This window comes from Sarcophilus harrisii, chromosome 1, assembly GCF_902635505.1.
Source record: "Sarcophilus harrisii chromosome 1, mSarHar1.11, whole genome shotgun sequence".
In the NCBI taxonomy this organism is placed as follows: Eukaryota; Metazoa; Chordata; class Mammalia; order Dasyuromorphia; family Dasyuridae; genus Sarcophilus; species Sarcophilus harrisii.
The window spans coordinates 19,582,400-19,601,678 of NC_045426.1; the positions used below are offsets into that span (position 1 = coordinate 19,582,400).

The 19,279-nt window shown below is 44.2% G+C and overlaps 1 protein-coding gene across 2 annotated transcripts in view; it reads right to left on the reverse strand.

The window, feature by feature from the left end:
- FAM3D (FAM3 metabolism regulating signaling molecule D) overlaps positions 1–19,279 on the reverse strand; it is a 48,635-nt gene that overhangs the window by 20,512 nt on the left and 8,844 nt on the right. The window contains exons 1-4 of one of the 2 annotated variants that reach the window (XM_023498083.2): positions 15,155–16,035; positions 11,328–11,386; positions 7,666–7,773; positions 5,446–5,472 (exon numbers count right to left, since the gene is read on the reverse strand). In XM_023498083.2, the coding sequence (XP_023353851.1) occupies positions 5,446–5,472; positions 7,666–7,773; positions 11,328–11,340 (148 nt within the window). In that variant the 5' untranslated portion in view covers positions 11,341–11,386; positions 15,155–16,035. Of the gene's footprint in view, positions 1–5,445; positions 5,473–7,665; positions 7,774–11,327; positions 11,387–15,154; positions 16,036–19,279 lie in introns of those variants that run through there. The other variant, XM_012543541.2, reaches the window with a different exon arrangement.

Genomic DNA, 19,279 nt, shown 5'->3' on the forward strand with positions numbered 1-19,279 from the left:
AAAATTGGACTGAATATCCAAGAATGGCAAATGCACAGGAAGAGTCAGTGGTGAGGACAATTAGCTCTTTCTCCTGGTCTAGTGAGTAATAGCTAGAAGCCCTGGGGCTAAATCCTCCCTCTGACCCATCCTGACACCCAAGAAGTCTCACCTCACACCTCACCAAGAAGACTTGTGGCCTGGGCACGCTAAGTCACAGAGGAGCGCTGCCTGCTTCGGTATAGGGCGTTTCCTCATCTGGAACTTCCCTGTACTGCTGATATCCCGGTTATCTAATCTGCTGCAGGGCTGCCTTAGATTCCTTCCCCTCCCCTCATTGAAAAATGGTATTTACTAAATTCTCCCTCCCAGGGACCAGAAGGCCCTTTGCCAAATACAGTGTCAGGACTAATTAACCTCAGCCGCAGGCCCCTCATGGCTGACACTTCCCAGGGGCTCCAGCGACTTTGCTGCTCTCAGTGACCACAGTTATACACACAAAGCGTCTTGGTCTCCCTAGCCTAATGGCAGGCCCAGAAAGCCCTCGGCCCAGGGTAGCCTCAAGCAGTCTTTGCCACGGAAAACGTTCAGGATACCACATTCAGAGGACACAAAGGAGCTTGGTTCCAATTTGCCTGGTTTGGCTTTATACAGAGAAGGGAGGAAGGTGGGAAAGAAAGAAAGCAGGAAAGAAGTGAGGAAGGAAGGAAGGGAGAAAGGAGAAAAAGAAAGAAAGAAGGAAGGAAAATAGGAAAAAAGGGAGGAAGGAAAGGGGAGGGAAGGAAGGAAAGTCACAAGGGAGGGAGGGAAGGAGGAAGGAAGGAAGGAAAGAAGGAAAGAGGAAGAAAGAATGGAAAGTAGGAAGGAAGGGAAGGAGATAGGGAGGAAAAAATGAAGGAAAAGAGAATGGCAGGAAGGCAAGAAGGGAGAAGAGAGGAAGTGAGAAGGGGAAGGAAGGAAGGAGAAAAGGAAAGGAAGAAGGAAAGGGGAGGGAAAAGGAAAGTCAGAAGGGAGGAAGGAAAAGAAAGAAGGAAGAAGGGAGGAAGGCAGGTATGTAGGAAGGAAGGAAGTGTGGGAGGAAAGAATAGAAGTTAAGGAAATAAAAAGGAAAGGAAGAAGAAAGGAAGGAAGGAAGGAAAGGAGGGAGGGAGGGAGAATATCACATTTGATATCAGGAAGAAGTGCTTAAGAGTTGAGGGTTCCCCAAAGATAGGAGTGGACTGTGTTGGGAGGGCAGGGGTTCCTTCTCATTTCTAATCTCTGATCCCCAGCATCTGACAGAGGAGCAGTTTTGGAATCAGGAAGCTTTGGGTTTGAATCCAGGCTCGGGAGGATGTTCATTGGCTGTATGGCTCTGCACCAATCATTTCTAGCTTTTTCTGGCATTGGGCTGAGCACGGTGACCCTGAGGTCCACATCAGCCTTCAGTGGGATCTCCATGAACTGCTGTTTCCTGCCTAAACCTCGTGGCATCGGGAGCTTCTGGAACAGATCTTGGACTCAATCCTCGCCTACCATTTTTGTCAGAGTGCTCCTGCCTTCCCTTTCGTATTCTATTCAAGAGGGGCGGACATTAAAGGAACAAAAAGGACGCGTTTCGGGATTAATCCTGGGCTGGGGGTCGGGCTGCAGAGACCCCTCTTTTCTGCCCAGCAGGAATCTGATTTTTGTTGCCGGGACCCGGAGTAGCGGCACATGTGCTCCCCAACATGTAGGCTTCCATCCCATTATGGGAAGAACATCACATTGATGCCGGAAAAGGGATTACTCTGGGACTGCAGGGAGAACGTGGAGTTTGCCCAGAGCCTAATCATCTGCAAGCTGGGCCTTATAAATCCTGTGTCAATGTGGCGGCTTAAACAGTCTTTGCCAGAATTGATTTTCTGACCTTTGTGTTCCGACGCTGCCGGTGCTGGCTCCGGCTCTGCAGCGGAGAAGAATTGGGGCCGGTGCTTCTTGCAGCTGGGCTCTCCCCACGAGGGAGGGGAGCTTAGAATCCTGTTTAGGGATTCTCAGGATGCCTTTCTCTCAGACTTGCTGCATTGAGTATGGGCCCCGGGAGGCAAAGGCATCTGGGAGCATCCCCAGGGCCAGCATCCCTTCAGGGAACCTGGGAGGCGGGAGGGTGTAAGCAGCGGTCAGCCTTCTGGCTCCCTACCCAGACTCCTTCTTCATAATTGGCTTTGATCACTGGGCTGTGGTGGGTGCGTAGGAGGAGGTCTCCCTTGGCCAACTTCTCTTGGGCCCTTTAGACTTTTGTGTGGCTTTTTCAAAGGGGCCTTTACCGAGAAGAGGTACAGAACTGAGGATCAAAGGGCCTCAGCTTGAATCATGGTGGGTGCACTTTGAGCCACCCCCGAATGTGAGCTGTGGAGAAGAGTGCCTTTGGGCAGTTTTTGGCATTTTCTAAAGGACTTTCAGCAACACCCCTCCCACCCACCCCCGTCTGCCTGCCGCAGAGCCTAAAGTTTCTAGTCTTCTTCTGAGTGGTTTTAGCACAGAGCTAGATCAGGAAGGGGTCTTAGAGCTCAGCAGTCCAAGCTCCTCATTTGACACATGAGGAAACTGAGACTCAGGAAGCTGAAGTAACTTGTTTAAAATCACACAGAGCGGGGGGGACAAGAGCCATGATTGAACAAGGCTCTGTGACTTCAAGTTTAACAGTTTTTCCAGGGATCATGTGGTAAGCAGGGCCAATGATTCAGGAAGGGAGAAAGGAAGAGAAGCAGGGATGAAGAAGGGAGGGAGGAAGGGAGGAAGGCAAGAAGGAAGGGAGAAGGGAGAAAGGGAGGAAGGAAAGAAAGGAGAGAGGAAGAGAAGGAGAAAGGGAGAAAGGAAAACAGGAGGTAAGGGAGGAAGGTATGGAAGGAGAGAGGGAGGAAAGGAAGGGAAGGAGGGAAGGAGGTATGGAAAGAGAGAAGGAGGGAAGGAAGGGAGGAAGGGAGAGAAGGAAAGAAGGAAGGGAGGGAGGGAGGGAAGAAAAGAAGGAAGAAAGGAGAAAGGAAGATAGGAGATGAGGGAGGAAGGTATGGAAGGAGAGAGGAAGGAAAGGAAGGAAGGCATGGAAGGAGAGAGGGAGGGAAAAAGGAAGGGGGAAGAAGGAAGACAGGAAGTGAGTGCGGAAGGTATGAAAAGAGAAGGAGGGAAGGAAGGGAGGGAGGGAGGAAGGAAAAAGAAGAGAGGAAGGAAGGAAAGGAGATATTTCAAAACGAAAGTGCTGGGAAAATGAAAGATATCAATAAAGTTTTAAAAAATATATAATATTAACCATCTACTATTCCCAAAGCATCGTGCTAGTTTCCAAAGATAGAGCTAAAGCCTACAGACTCCCTTCTCACAAGGAGCTTCCGTTTCATATCCAGTAGCTTGAGAGGGTCCCGCCAGAGACCCTTTTGCTCAGTTATGCAGCTCCTTTTGGCTGCTAATTCAGCCTCTTCCCTGTCTCTGGCAGGACTATGGGGGCAGCCTCCTCACTGATCTCCTGCTTTGTGTCTCCTTTCTCTGATCCATCTCCTTTTTGGTCCCAATTTTTGGCTCCTAAAACACATCTGATCACGTCACTCCTGTACTCAAACATCTTCAGTAATTCCCTATTGCCTCTAGGATGAAATATAAACTTCTCAGCCTGGCATTCAAAATCCTCCACACACTTTGGTTCTTTTACTATTCATCCATTTTCTCTGGATTTTCAGACTAAGTGAACCAATGAAGGAGGAGGAAAGTTTTCCTCCTTCCTTTTTCTTCCTTCTTTCCCCACAAGTGAACAGAAAATCCTGCATCACAAAGACATTATACCAGCCCGGATGGGCCTGAGATTACAATCTGTGGAACTCCCTTGCTCAATTAGCCCCAGTGGCTCCCTATTACCTCTCCAATCTCATTTGAAATTCTCCTGTGGCATTCAAAGCTCTTTGCCACCTGGCTCTAACTCACCTTTCTTGCCTTATTAACACATTATTCCCCTTGATACCCTCTGCATTCCAGTCAAAGTGGCCTTTGTGTTCTTCACCCACAATCATCTCAACTCCCTTCCCTTTCGGTGCCTTTTAACCAGTTGTGCCCCTTGCCTAGAACGCCCTCCCTTCTCTTTTCTACCTGCCAGAACCTCTATTTTCCCCAAAGCTCAGTTCAAATGATTCCTGCGGGAGGCATTTCTCAGTCCCCCCCAGCTGCCAGTGTCAGCTCCCTAAAAAAAGCTTCATATGGATTTTGTACATGTCTGTATGCTATACGTAGGTATACACATGGACACAGAGCAGATATGCTTTTGTATATGCCGAACCTTTCCTTATCTCTTACCTGAATACTCTCTCTCCTCAATGTCTGGTTTCCTACAAGACTCAGCTCAAAGACGATCTTTTAGTTTTCTATATCTCTTAATGCCTTCTGCAAAGTTATCTTTTATCTCTTTTGTATGTGAATTACATCTACTACTACTACTACTACTACTACTACTACTACTACTACTGCTACTATTACTACTACTACCACTACTATATTACTACTATAACTACCACTACTACTTTTACTCTTACTACTACTACTACTACTACTACTACTACTACTATTACCACTACTATATTACTATTATAACTGCCACTACTACTTTTACTCTTACTACTACTACTACTACTGATACTACTAATACTACTACTACCACTACTATACTACTACTATAACTACCACTACTACTCTCTTTACTATTACCACTACTACTACTACTACCACCATTCCTATTATTACTACTATTGCTGCTGCTGCTATTACTACTACCACCACCACTACTACTATTACTGCTACAACTATTATTACTACTAGTATCACCATTAGGGCCACTATTACTACTACTACTACTCCTTTTTCTACTACCATTAATACTACTACTACTGGCACTACTACTACTACTAGCTGACATTTATATAACACTATGAGCTAGGCAATGTGCTAAACATTCTACAATCATTATCTCTTTTAGTCCTCACAACAACCTTGAGAGGTAGGTGCTATTATACCCATTTTAAAGATGAGTAAGCTGAGGCAAACAGAGGTGAAATGATGAAATAGCTAGTAAGCATTTGAGGCTTTCTGACTCTAGATCCAGCATTCTATCCACTGCACTATCTGGCTAAATGTGTGTATATGTACCCACACATTCCTCTACATTTACATGCATATTGTTTCTCCCTTTAGAACATAAGCTTTAGTTTAATTTTTAGGGACAGTTCAGTGGCGCAGTGGAGAAAGCACCAGCCCTGAAGTCAGGAGGACCTGAGTTCAAATCTAATCTCAGGCATTTAATACTTCCTAGCTGTGTGACCCTGGGCAAGTCACTTACCCCCCATTGCCTCAGTTAAAAAAAAAGTTTAATTTCCATCTCCTCTGTACTTAGTAAAATATATTAAGTGATTAATAATGTTTGTTGGGTGGCAGATTGATATTGATACAGAAAAATAAAGTTCTACTCACTCTCACTGGTTATCTTTGAGGAAGAACCTGTGTGGGGAGAGAAAGAAGATGTGATTAGAATTTACCTCACAAGAAAGAGAGCCCCAGAGCTGAGGGGAAGAAGGAAGGAAGTTTGGAGGGAAACAACACAATTTCGTACCTCTGGGCAGTCTAAGCACAGCCCTCATCCTTACAGGATTTTGAAAGATGATTAAAAAAATCTCAAATGCTGCTTCCTCCATGAAGCCATCCCTGACCACTCCGGCAACCTTGAGCTTTTCTCTGAACCCCAAAGGGGCTTCACACCAGCACTATGCACTTGGCATTTTTTGGGGTGGTTGGTCCCTGAACTTGTTCCCTAATTATGTATGCTTTCCCATCTCACTTTCATGCATAATCAATATTCTAATTTCCCTGAGGTCAGGAAACCAGACAGTTTGTGGGAGTCCTACCTCAGCCAGAAACTCCTTCATTCTCTGCCTTTTACCTGAAGCTCTGTGAGAAATGGGCTTCCAGTTAAACTCAGAGGTTGAAAATCGGTGTTGATCTGGCTTGATGTCCCAGTGATGGGAGGAGTCTCAAACTGGTGAGAGTTTCACCATTGGCCACGAGACGTGTCACATTTGTTTGAAGGAAGAGATGGTGACTGAGTGAGTAGAGTGCTGTGTGTGGGGTGGTCTGTGAATGACCAGCTAATGGAGGCCACTCCTAACGAGCTGAGGTTTGGACTGGATTTTTTTTTTTTTTCATGAGGCAATTGGGGTTAAGTGACTTGCTCAGGGTCACACAGCTAGGAAGTGTTAAGTGTCTGACACCAGATTTGAACTCAGGTCCTCCTGACTTCAGGGCTACGCCACTTAGCTGCCCCATGCACTGAATTTTTAAAAGAATTTAGAGGGGAAAAAGATGCAGGGAGTAATTTAGAAGATGAAAAACAAAAGGAGAGGTATCAATAAAAAGATATTTAAAAAAACCTATTGATCTGAGCCAATGTGCTCAAAGTTCAATAGACAGATCTAAATTTCTTAGTGATATAGCGGGAGAACAGGGGGCAACGATTCTTCAAGGAAGAATGTTAGCTTGATCTCTAGCCTGACAAATCAAGGGTTTGCAGAAAGGTTTGGAAGCACCATCCCATTTTCCCTTCCTTTTGTGGATTTATCCTATCATTCTCAGGACCAGAAGGGCACCCCAGAGCCATTTTATTCCACATTTTATTCCTCATCAATGACCAAGAACTCTGCCTCACCCCCAATGCCACACACAACACTCGGTAGAGAAGTAGGGCATAAAGGAAACTTCTATTCAAATGAATATACCTTTGCCCATCATCTAAACAATGTTTTTTTATCTATATATGTCAAGGAAAGAATGAACCAAATTACCCAGTGTTGGGTAGTGTTTGGGAGATTGGCTGATCTTTTTTTCTTATTGTGTCAAACAGCTAAGCAAAGAAATCGGTTAATATATTTAGGATTGTTAAGGGGAGTTATATATTCACAAGGGGATGGGTTTTGGGGTCCTGGAATTACGTCGAAATTCAGCTGGGGCAGATAGTAGTGAAATGTGGGGTTTGCTGGGTTACTGGCCCTGTATCGGATACAGTGTGAGGCCATCATGGAAGAATACAGGGAGAGTGCTAGCTGCTCAGGGTGAGATTGGTTGGTCCATACAGAGATTCACAAGGACCCATGAGGGAGTTTTCAGGAGGTTGGAAGATGGTGATTTCCGTAAAAGGAGCTCTGTGGAGATGGGACCTTGGGAGGAAAGCTGGAAAAGGGAGAAAGGTGGAGATCCGGACACCCAAAGTACCTTTGTTACACCTCTGGTTTATGCTGTTTTCCTTTCTTCTTCCATTGTCTTTCTCCCTTATTTTTTCTTCTCTCTCTTTCCCTCTTTCCTTTCACTTACAGAAAGTACAACATCCCCTAAATCCATGGCATTTCCCCAAACCTTTCTCCATTTCCTCTTAGCTAACTTTCCTCCTAGGTTTATTATAACTTTTTGCCTTTGGGAGAAAGAAGAGTTGGGCTTATCGAGAAGGAAAGTGGAGACTACGCTTTGGTCCTGATGGACAGCGACAGCCCGAGAAATCTCTCCAGGGGCCTTTGTCAGACATGTCAGTGATGGAGTACAGCCTTGAATGGACAGCAGTAGTCACCTCATCGAATGCTAGTTCTTTTAGATTTTCAGTCCCGGCCCTGAGGGCCCTGCTAATAAAATGATGATGAAATAACTTACCCAGGAAGTCTCGTAAACTAATGGCTTTCCCAGTCTTCTTGAAATAGGTGTGAGTAAAGAACCATGTGGCCAGCAGGGTAAAAATGATGGCCACCAAGCGGATTAAGGCTGAGGAAAGGGACAGAGAACAGGTGACATTAGATCAGAGTGAGAAGAGCAGCTTTTCCCTGGTTCTCAATTTTCTCATCTGTAAATTGATCAACTTGGACTTGACCTCTGTCCCCTCTTGCTCCAGAACTATGACCTGTGATCAGCAACACTGTGAAGTAGACTTTTGGGGAGAGGGACCCTCTTTTTCTCCTTTGGTATTTTCTCTGACTTTTAGTGTCTTGCTATTCTTGAGACCCATAAATTGCACAGGGCTCCCCAAAGTAAGGCCTTTCTTGGGCCTTCCTGTTTCATTTCTAGTCCTAACCCATGATCCAGATTTTCCCTTCCAAGCCAATGGCACCATCAAAATTTGTTTATTTGGAGTCTTATTCTCTCCGGATTGTGATAGCTCACTGGATGAATGGACAAACTCATTTATGCTAAGATGCTGATGACTTACTTAATACCTACATTTATTAGGACTCTAATTACAATTAATTATTTTTTCATTTATGAGCATTTATTGTTTTTTCTCTCCTCCAAATTAAGGATAAGGCAGGGTAACAAAAACAAAACCTGTATTTTCTTTTCCAACAAAATCTTGGTTAATATTTGTAAAGAACTTAGCACAGTGTCTGGCACATAGTAGGTATTTAATAAGTCAAGCCAATTCCCGTGTTGGTCACATGTCTCATTCTGCAGATTTAGTCCATTGTCTCTCTGTCAGGAGAGGGGGTAATATTTTTGATCACCATTTCTCTGGACTTGTGGCTGGTCATTATTGTCTTAATATTAAGGCGTCACAAACATGAGAATTTTAGAAGTTTCTAGAGAATCTGTGACTCAATTTCCCTCCTAAGTATGGAAAGGAGCTTTTTCTCCTGACTTCCCCCCTTGCCAGAATATTGGTAATGACATCATTCCGTTCTCTGTGGCTCATTAAACCCAGCTCTCTCATTCAGAGTACTTATAAGTAGCAAATAGATATAGACTCTTGAATTTCTAGCCACTTGATGCTGATTGGGTAACACTCCTTGCTAGCTTAGATCTTAACTTGACTATTCTAAAGCAATTGCTTAGATTAGAAATGGAATGGATTTGACCTGGACTCCTTTTAGTGACTTTTCCACTCATTTTCCCAGCGTTGATTCAATTTCTATTCCAGTGTACACCAGGCACTGGGCTAGGGTGGGGTGATACCAGGCCAAAAAAGAAAGGTTTGCTCTCAAAGAGATTATATTTTATTGGGGGGAGAAGGAGTAATATGTATGGAGGAAAAAAGTATAAAATATATATGAAGCAATCTTTGTACTTGTATCCCCAGGGTCCAGCACATAGTAGGTGCTTAATAAATCCTAGCTGATCCATTAATTGATAGGAAGCTTTTGAAAAGGCAGAGAGGAAGGAAATGCAGTCTCCCATAGGAGGAGGGAAATTTAGGTGAGTTTGGCTGGAATGGAGAATGAATGAAGAGTGATCATTTCTGGCACATGATAGGTGCTTCTGATAATTTATCGATTGATTAAGGGACTGATAGGATCTCTTGTGACAGGATGGAAAGGAAAATAAATTGGAGTCAGGAACAGTTAATCTGCCAAGAGCTATCCTTGCATGGGGAGCGAGGCTGGGTTTACCTGAAGCTGTTTGGAGCGGAGGCTGGGGGATTTGGCCAAGCAGGTTCTGATGTAGAATGGCTGGGGAGGGGACCCAGAATATGATCCTCCAGGAAGTCACTAGTCATAGAGGGAGGTGCCCTGAATAGCTGTCACTCTCCCTGACCCAGCCACAGGGGATTGGGAGTGGGGAGAACAGGTGGGACATGAAACCAGCAGTAGTCAGAGGTCCCTGAGGGGAGAGTGGTCAGAAACAGAATCAACAGGAAAGGAGGAATATCAGAGAGGAGGGAAGGGAAAACAAGGCCTGTCTGGTGTTAGCCAGCAAGGAAGGAACAAAGGGCAGGCGGGCAGAAGCTGCAATCAGTTGATCAATCAAAAACAAATATACATTAAATATACAAATATACATTATTACTCTGCGCAAGGTGGAGAAAAGTCATGTTGCAAGGATTTTAAATGTCAAACAGGATTTATAGTGCAGGCAATAGCTCTGGGGAGTTGTACCCAGTGTTTGACTGCCTAGCGTGAGCTCACAAAACAGGGGGAGGCTGGGTAGCTCCATCTGAGGGCTGGAAACTTCTTGGGCAGAACTCAGATAGTTCTTAGAGGAAAAGGAGAGTCAGAGAGAGCCGGGATGTCAGAGCAGGTCTACAGGGTCGTCACCCCCAAGAATTATTCCCATTATATTGACGGGGATGTTTCCCTTGTGCTCTTAATGTTGTGGGAGAGGGAGAGGAAAGGGAGGGTCGGGTTCCGAGCCGGGCTGACAAGTTCCCCAAGGTCTTAGGCACTAAGAACCTCCCATGGGTCACCAGAGTTCACCAGAGACCACATTCTTGGGCTTTTGTGTTCCCTTGCCTTTTGGGTGGCCCAGTGGGTATTCCATGGATACCTGGAATCAGAAAGTCCTGAGATCAGAAATGACCTCTGACACCAGACACTGTAACATGCTGGATGAGTCTTATAATCTTAGTCTGCCTTAGTTTCTTTCTTCTTAAAATGGGGATAATAATAGCACCACCTTCCAAAGTTGTTCTGAGGATGGAATGAGATAATATTTGTAAAGAACTTAGCACAATGTCAGGTGCATAGTAGGTGTTTAATAAATACTTTCTCCCCCCTTCTTTCTTGTAGGGTGTTATTTCAAAGGTCAAGGGTCGGTATTGGCAATTTTGCTTCAGATGAGCCCCAATCAGGTTCCATCTTTTCCTCAACCAGCCGTCTACAAAGGACCCACAACTGGGGGTTAAAGCTGGAGGTCCGACCCAGCTGCTCACTCACTCACACCAGGCAAGTTATGACTTGTGGGATTTGGGGACTCCTCCAGGTAACTGCCTTCAACTCCTGATGAGCCAGGGCTCTCTCTGCCCAAAGAGTGAGGTGATCTCCCAGTCCTTTCCATTTAAAAGCATCAAGAGCACTCCCATAGACCCTCATCCCAAGAAAGCTGTCATGTCTGCATTTTTCTGGGATCTTGGTTATGTCTTGTTTTGGGGGGTTTGCTTATATGCAGTTGAAAGGAACTGGGACTTATCAGGATCAGATTAGGGAAAGTAGCTGCTGCTGAGGAATCCTTCCTCTCCTTTCCCCCCCTGCCTTTTGCCCAGTCCTTCGGTTTGAATAACAGCAACAGGGCAGTGCTGGTGCCTGCTTGTGAGGGCTCTAGAGAGCTGATCGTTAAATTTTGAATATTTACCCCTTGAAAAAAAAGGCAAATTCTGCAGGTCAGGTATTGGGTTATTGCTCTGTTGATTTTCTAGACTGAAAAAAATGATGGAAAGGGGGTTGGTTAATAATGAAGATTAAATTTAAAGATGTAAATTAGAAAGATTAAACATTAAAAGTGTTATGTGTATATCCTTCCACAGAGAGCCGGTTGTTAAACATTTACCAGCATACCCCCTAGCAGCAATTTTACAACATCAGCTTATTTCATTAATAAGAGTCGGAGCTTACCTGACAGTCTCATTGTATCCGAGTGGGGGACACTTTGACTGACTGTGAGCACTGCTGGCCTGTGGAAACAAAAGCAGAATGAAATCAGGCCCTGAAAACTACAGCAAAAATGACCAAAGCCAAAACCGGGATGTTGGATTAGGGTTACTTTCTAACTGAAAAGAATCCACTCCTAATCACAGGTTCCTGGGCTTTTAAGATGGTCTTAGAGGTGGGAGAGATCTCAGGGGGCAAGTCCCACCCTCTTATTTTCAAGCAGAGGGCGGTTAAATGACTTGTCTGGGAATTCCCAGCTTCTGCCTGAGGTACTGAGGTAGCATTTCCCTGACTCCATCAAATACAGCTCAGTAATCCATTTTTCCCTAGATGCTCTTCTTCCTTTCCTCAACTTTCTCCACCATCTTCCTCTTCAAAGCCCATCTACATTTAACAATTATTTACAAGGCACTTGGTGCACTTTGCAAGTCAGCCCCGGGGCTCAAAGGCAAAATGGAGCCGTAATCTAGTGGAAGAGGCTGGACTTTACACGGGGAAACAAGAGAAACAGCCAAGATCTGTCTGGATAGGTGTGGAAGGGAGTAAAAGCGAGACCCAAAGGATATCCATGGGATTTCTTGGGAGAGAGAAGGAAAAAGGTGCAACACTGCTGGGATTTATGTCACTGAGTTCAAAAATCTCAATCTCTTCTGACGAATCATTTTCTTTAAGAGATTTTAAAAGGAGGATGTTACACATAAAGAAACTGAGGCAACCAGGGTTAAGTGACTTTCCCAGGGTCACGTCCAAGTAAATGTCTGAAGCCAGATTTGAACTCAGATTCTCCTGCCTCCTGGATCAGCATCCTATCCACTGAGTCACCCAGCTGCCCATGCTCCAGGGGGAGTATTCCTGTCTCCAGTTAAGAACCCTGGATTTACTCAATACTTTGAGTGGGAGAGTGGATGGAGCACTGGTCCTGGAGTCAGGAAGACCTGATTTTAAATCTTCCCTGCCACACTTAGTAGCTGTGTGACCCCAGGCAATTCCCACAACCTCTCTTATCCTCAGTTTCCTCATCTGTAGAGTGGGAACAATAAGGCCTATAACACTGACTTCCAGAGTTGTTTTTTCTTTTAATCCGAATTTAGTGAATATCAAATAATACAAGCATTTCTACCCTCCAAGTTTCCTCATCGGGAATATGAAGGTAATATCTTCATAGTCTACCTGAAGATTTATCGTTCTGAGGCCCAAATAAATAATAATCATGACAAAGTCAAACGGTATTGATCGAGCATGTTAAAGTTTGCAAAGTGCATCAGCTACAGTAGCTTATTTGAGCCCACAACAAAAACCAAAACACCTTTGAAAAGAGCATGGAGTTCTTGGAAAAAGAGCCGGATTCTTGGAGGGGGAACAGAGACAGGAGAGGAAGGATCTACCCCAGCTACACAGCTTCCTTCTTTCTCTCAGAGTCATGCAATTTGCAAACTTCAAGGTGCTCAATCAATACTGTTTGCTTTTGGGGCCTATTATTATTTCTTTGAGCCTCAGAATAATAAATTTTCAGAGAGGCTATGAAGCTATTACCTGTGAGACCCAGGAAGAATAAGTTAGTTAGTTGGAACATATCACTTCAGCTCTCTGTAAAATGAAGGATTGGACCAAATGAAGACTAAGGTACTTTCTAGTTCTCTATCCTTCCATCCTTCACGTCATCCAAGGTCACATGACTCAAATATCAAGGTAATCTTCGATCTATCCTGAACGGACACCCTGTCATACGTATTGATTTGCGATGGTGAGCTCTTTGAGGACAGGAGTATCTTTCACTTCCTATTGTATCTCCAGAGCCATGCACAGTGCCTGGCACATAGTAGGCCAAATAAATGTTTATTGGCTTGACTTGACCTCTCAGTCCAGTTCTGTAACTGGTAAACCGTGCAGAAATCCAGGTGTGGAGTGTCATTTGTTTAAGTCTACATTCTGAATTAGCCCACTACCCCCCATAGTTCCTCTTAAAAACCTTTGGAGGACAGAGAGTAGAGGAGCCCACTTTGCTCTGGAAAAACTTTAAAACTACGGTGAGGAATGAACCCCGAAGGGTCAAATAAACAGCCAGGACACAGACTCAGCCAGTCGGAACCTAGTAACATTATTGGTTTTGTCCCATTCTCCCACTCTTTGATTTGGCCAAGTGGAGGCTACCTGCTAAGCCATGTTCCGGACTCCACTGAAGCCTGACGAACTAATTAAAGTTTCTCTCCAAAAAGGCCCAAGGGCTATCATGTTTTGATATTTCTACTCCCAAGTCACCAGAATTCTAAAATAATTCGGGACCCATGAGAGGGGAGTGGCCAAAATTGGGTAAGACATGAGGAGAAAATGGGAGGCCTAAATCTAGCCTCCTGGAGACATAGGATTTTCTTGGAAGTGATTATCTTATCCTTCCATCTGCATTTTAGACGGATTTTGCATTTAGGTGACAAGCTCAAGCAACCTCACTAGGATTTGAAAAACTGCTCCTTGGGGAGATGAGTGCATTCGAAAAACCACAAAGATCCCTTTCTCAACCTTGTGTTGGATGGCAAGATTGAATCCTCATTTATTCCCACTGGGCTAATTAAAAAAGATAGAGTTGAGTTGGAAAATGAGAAGCAAGTCCTGAAATCTCTTCTTTCTAATGTAAGAAAAATAATTTCCAAGGTTTGTGAAAGGATGAGGTAGGGAGTGAAATAATGATGAAATAATAATGGGTACCCATTGTACAGATGAAGGAACCAAGGCTTAGTGAGAATCGTAGGATTATACATTTGACCTGAAAGAAAATCTAGAGACCATCTACTCCATCCCAGAAAAGTTAAGAGACTTGGCCAAGATTACACACCTAGGATGGCAGAACTAAGGTTCTTATTTCAAAATCTGGTGTTTTCTTCATGGCCTTACTATTGACCTTCCAGTTAATAATTACTGGAGTCAGGACATTAAAGAACCCTCATCTTCTTTGTCCAGGCCCATTAGGTTTACCTTGTATTTATTTGATACTATATATTTACTGTACATATAAAGTATACCTTGTAAAGCCTATAGACATACTTTATTCATGTATGTCTAGGCTTTAGAAGACATTTTAAGCTTAGCAAAGAGTGTTACATCAGGTTCTGAGATCCTCGAGGGCAAGGATGCTCTCAGGGCTTAGCAGAGCGCCGTTGCTTATTGACTGACCCAACTACACCCACAGGGTCATTGTATCTTTTCCTCTTAGTTAATATTTGGGCAAAGCTTTGGGGATATAGACTGTCTTAAAGGAGCTCAGTGGGTTGGAGTCAGGGAGATATACAGCATGCGGACAAGGAAGTAAATACAAAGCAAACACAAATGAGGACTTCAGCGTACAGAGCTGGGAGGGCTCTCTAAAGCCCCCTTCCTGCCTTGGTGATGTTGGGCAAGTGATTTGCCATCTCTCCAGGCCTCCATTTTCCTTATCTGAAGAAATCACTTGCCCAGCAATCCCCAGTTAGTAAGTGTCAGATTCATATAAATAAATTAATAATAATATAAACAAAAATAGAAATAATTTCAAGAGTTAGAGAGGGCTAATAAACAGATGGAAGCAGGGAGCAGTCAGGAAAGGCCCAAAAGGATGCAGCTGAGTTGTTCTTTAGAGGAAGCAGGGACTTCTCTGAGAAGTGAGGCATTATGGGACACTGCCTAACATCAAGCATTTGCCTTTTTGGATACGTGTCAGATAAAGCAGTGGTGACGGGGACTGGGAGTCAGATAAATATGGAGGCCCGAGCCGAAGAGACAGAGACAGAGGAGCCATTTTACATTTGCTGGTGCCTCACCTTTTGGTATCCGCTGAAGACGAGGATTTAGAGGGATGTCCAGCTCTCACGGGAGGGGGATACAGCCACAGGACAGTCCGGAAAGACCTTCCAACAGCTTAGCCCTTCCTTTCCTTTCTCCCTCTCTTCCTCCTTCCCCAACCAGTCCCAATAACTACGTGCACACCAAGTCCCGAGGGAGGGAGCTCAGCCATCCAGCCTAATGAGTCTTGATCAGAAGCATGACGGCCCCAGCCCAGTTACCCCCTTCCTGGGTGAGACTGGGGGCAAGACCTGTGGCAAGCATCCTCTAAGCAGCTCCACCCCCCCTACTCTTTCCCCCAGTTGTTTTCTCCAACCTGTTATACAAGTTGGGTAATCATTAGGTAAAGGACCGGGCAAGGATTGTCGTACTTCCTTTGGGTGGGGACCGAAGCTGGGTTTTGTCAGCTGGACTCGGCCCCTGTTCCCAAGATCTCTACTGGATGCGGGCCGGGCGAGCCAGGGCAAGCTTAGAGTCCGGTGGGCACGGCCAATGCCACCCAGAAGGGGCTTGGTCCTGGGGAATAGGGTCCCTGCCCCCAAGGAACTTGTGATTGCACAGGGGTACAACCTGTGCACAGGTATAGACCTCCCTCCGTGTAACACCTCCTTTAGAAGGGGTGACTTCTGCATTTGGAATTTTTTTCACTCCTCTCCTAAGGTAGTGAGATCAAAGGAGAGCATGAGGTACAGTCATATCCTCCTCCCTCTCCTCCTAGATTCCGGTCTCCCTCTCATGGGGCAGTGCTGCTGAAATCTGCCCCTCCAGTAACTGATTCTATATCAAAGGGTCGATTTGATGAAACCTCTCTTAGCCTCCGTTTTGTCATCTGTAAAATGGGCAAAAATTCTGCTTCAGAGGGTCATTGAAAGACTGACATGAAATAAGTGCTTTGCAAACTTTAAAGTTCTCTCTCTGTCTCATCGGTCTCCCTCTGTCTCAGTCTCTCCAGCTCTCTCTGTCTCTGTCTTTCCCTTTATCTCTATCTCTGTCTCTCTTGTTGTCTCTCCATATCTCTCTTTCCATCTCTCTATCTCTGTTTCTCTCTGTGTATCTCTCTCTCTGTCTCTCTCAGTCTCTGAATGTCTCTTCCACCCTCTCTGTGTGTATGTGTGTGTGTGTAAATAGTAGGAAGGAAAGGAGAAGGGAACATGCATTTATTAAGCACCTACTGTAGTAGGTACCAGGCTTTGAGCTAAGCACATGATTATTGTCTCTTTTGATTCTCACAACAATCCTCAGAGGAAGGTGCGATTATTAGCTACATTTTCCAACTGAAGAAACTGAGGCAGGTAAACTTGCCTATGGTCAGATAGCATCATATCTGAGGCTAGATTTTCACTTAGATTTTTCCTGTATTCTACCCACTGAACCCCCTAGCTGCCACTTAGGCAGAGGTTAATGACATGTCCAAGGTCAAACAGTCAGTATCTGAGACAGAATTTGAACCAGATTTTCCTGTCTCCAAGTCCAGGAGGTTGGCCATTGCACTAAGCTCCCTTTCTTGTTTCCGTGCTGATGCCTTCACTGGACCGTGACCTTTTGGAGAGCAGGGGCCATGACTTAGTCAACTTTGTATTGATCTCTGTGCTTGGCAGAGGAAGTGCCTTCACATACAGTAAGTGCTCCATAAGTGTTTGCTGAATGAAAGAATACGGGGCACTCCATACGTGCTTGTCATTGTTTGGACAGAATAGCCTCGGTCTCTTCACAGAGACCAAATGCTTGCTCACAATCTTTTTCACCTGCCAATACGATCGCATTTCCCAAAACGAAGCCTGATGTGGAGGGGGCTAAATCATGGACCAAGGTAAGGAGCTCTCATTGGGCCGTGGTCAAGATGAAGGCTCTAGTTAGCTCTGGGCTGAGTATGTGACGTTGGGTAGGTCATTTCCCCCCACTCCTGCCTACTTCTGAGTCTTGGTTTACTTATCTATTATATATATAATATATATATGAATATTAGCATTTTTATATAAATATATTTATATATGATATATAGGTAGTTGAATTAAATGGTGAGAGAGGCACTGAATATAGAGAAAACCCCTATATATTATATATCCATATATATGTATGTCTATGTGTATATATACATATACACACAGGGAAAACTATATATTATATATATTTACATACATACATATATAAATATACATATATAACATATACATATACAAACCTACACCCACACACACATATATATAGAGGGAGTTGAGTTAAATGGTGAGAGAGGCACCGAATATAGGGAAAACCCCATGGGGAAATGGCATCGATGGGACTAGCAGTTCCTTTTTCAACTCAACAAACATTGACTATCTGCTATATAAAATCTCTGTGCTAAATCCGGGGCAGATAAAGATATATAGTCCAGGAATCTGATCTCCAGGAGCTAGCAATCTAAATGGGCAAAGATTAAGTACATAAATAATTCTGATAAGGGAGCCAGTGATTAATATAAGTGCGCCAGAGGAATGCCAGCCAGGTGTCATGGAATAACTTCTGGGTGGAGGGCAGAATGACAGGTTGCAGGAAAATCTAATTTGGCAATATCCCCCTCAGACACGGCCAGGGAAATGCCAGGGAGGGAACAAAGCTCCGGGAAATCCTCAAGAAGGAACTGGTTTCATAAGGGATGTGCACACTTATTACACTGAACAAAGAAAAGAAGTCACGGCATGTTGCAAAAAAAAAGGTTAAGAACTAAAAGAAAACAGAGGCCAGGATAACCGGAGAAGAATACATTCCCACAGAGGTGGAAGCCACAAGACCCAACAAAATAGACGACAATCATACTTCAAGAATGCAAAGAAAAAAGAAAGTATCATCTGTGAGGAAATGTTGGAGGCACCGAGAGAGACTTGAGGAATATCAAAACAAGATGGCGATGGGACTCAGCAGTTCAGAAACGTACTTGGGGAATATAGACAAAGCAATAGGCTTAAAGAACAAACAAATAAATAAACAAATGATATAAGAGGTAAGGGAAATGCCCAGATAATTACCCAACCAGAAAAGGATATTAAATATACCCAATGGCAAATTAATGGGGCTGGAGGATAGAGTAGGAGACAACTTGGAGTATTATTGGAATTCCCCATAAGGGCCGAGATGGAAATAATCTGTCTGCTCTGATTCAAGAAATCGGGTAAGAAAATTTTGCAGAAATGTTGGAGAAAGAGGCATTGATTGTTAATTAACAGGCTCTCAGGACTATTTTATTTGTATGGGCTGCCTAGGAGGGCAGAGATGTCCCCATCCCAGCAGAAAAGTCTACACATCAAATAGAATTCTCTGCCTCAATTCCCATTCCACTCCAGTCCTGGCTTGATGACCCACTTGCTTTGGATGATTTCATTTTAAATTTTGTCCCTCGCCTTGATGCTGAGGTCTTGATGATCAAGGTCTCTGGGACCCGGGGGCACTGAATGTTAGAGCTGGATGGAATCTCAGTACCCATAACTGACCAGGAATCTGACTTTTCAAAAAAAGTGAATTTTTAGCCTTTGCCTGGAAAGTCTCCCAGGAGGGAATGCCCTCTCCCTCCCTTCTTTCTAGCTGATTCCATTTTGGAACAGCTTTAACTGATCAGAGTTTAAATTGATTTCTTTGTGGCTTTCCCCCTGGGGTGTTGGAGAAGAAGTCTAACTCTCTTCCATGTGACAGCCTTCCAGACTCTTAAGGACAGTGACCCTGTCCCCCCACCCTCAGTTCCCAACCCCCCACCATGTCCTTTGTCCAAGCTAAACACCATGATCTCCTTCAACTATTTCATTATATAACAAACCTGTTCTATCCTCCTCATCTTCCTCGGGACATTAATGCCCTTCCCAAGGCATAATAGCCAGAAATGGACGTGGGACGCCAATTGCAAAGAATTGGGAAGAATAGCCCAATTGTCTCCTTATTTATTCCCAAGCGTGGCCAGATTAAAATGCCATTGGGTCATGTTTAACATCATAAACAAAAATATAATCCAACATATATAATGTGAATTTGTGATCTTCTAAGTCAACAGGCTTCCCACAGGGATCTGCTTCTTTTTGACTTGACAACTGCCTAGATCCCTTTTAGCTCTAAATTATTTATAATGTGATGACAAC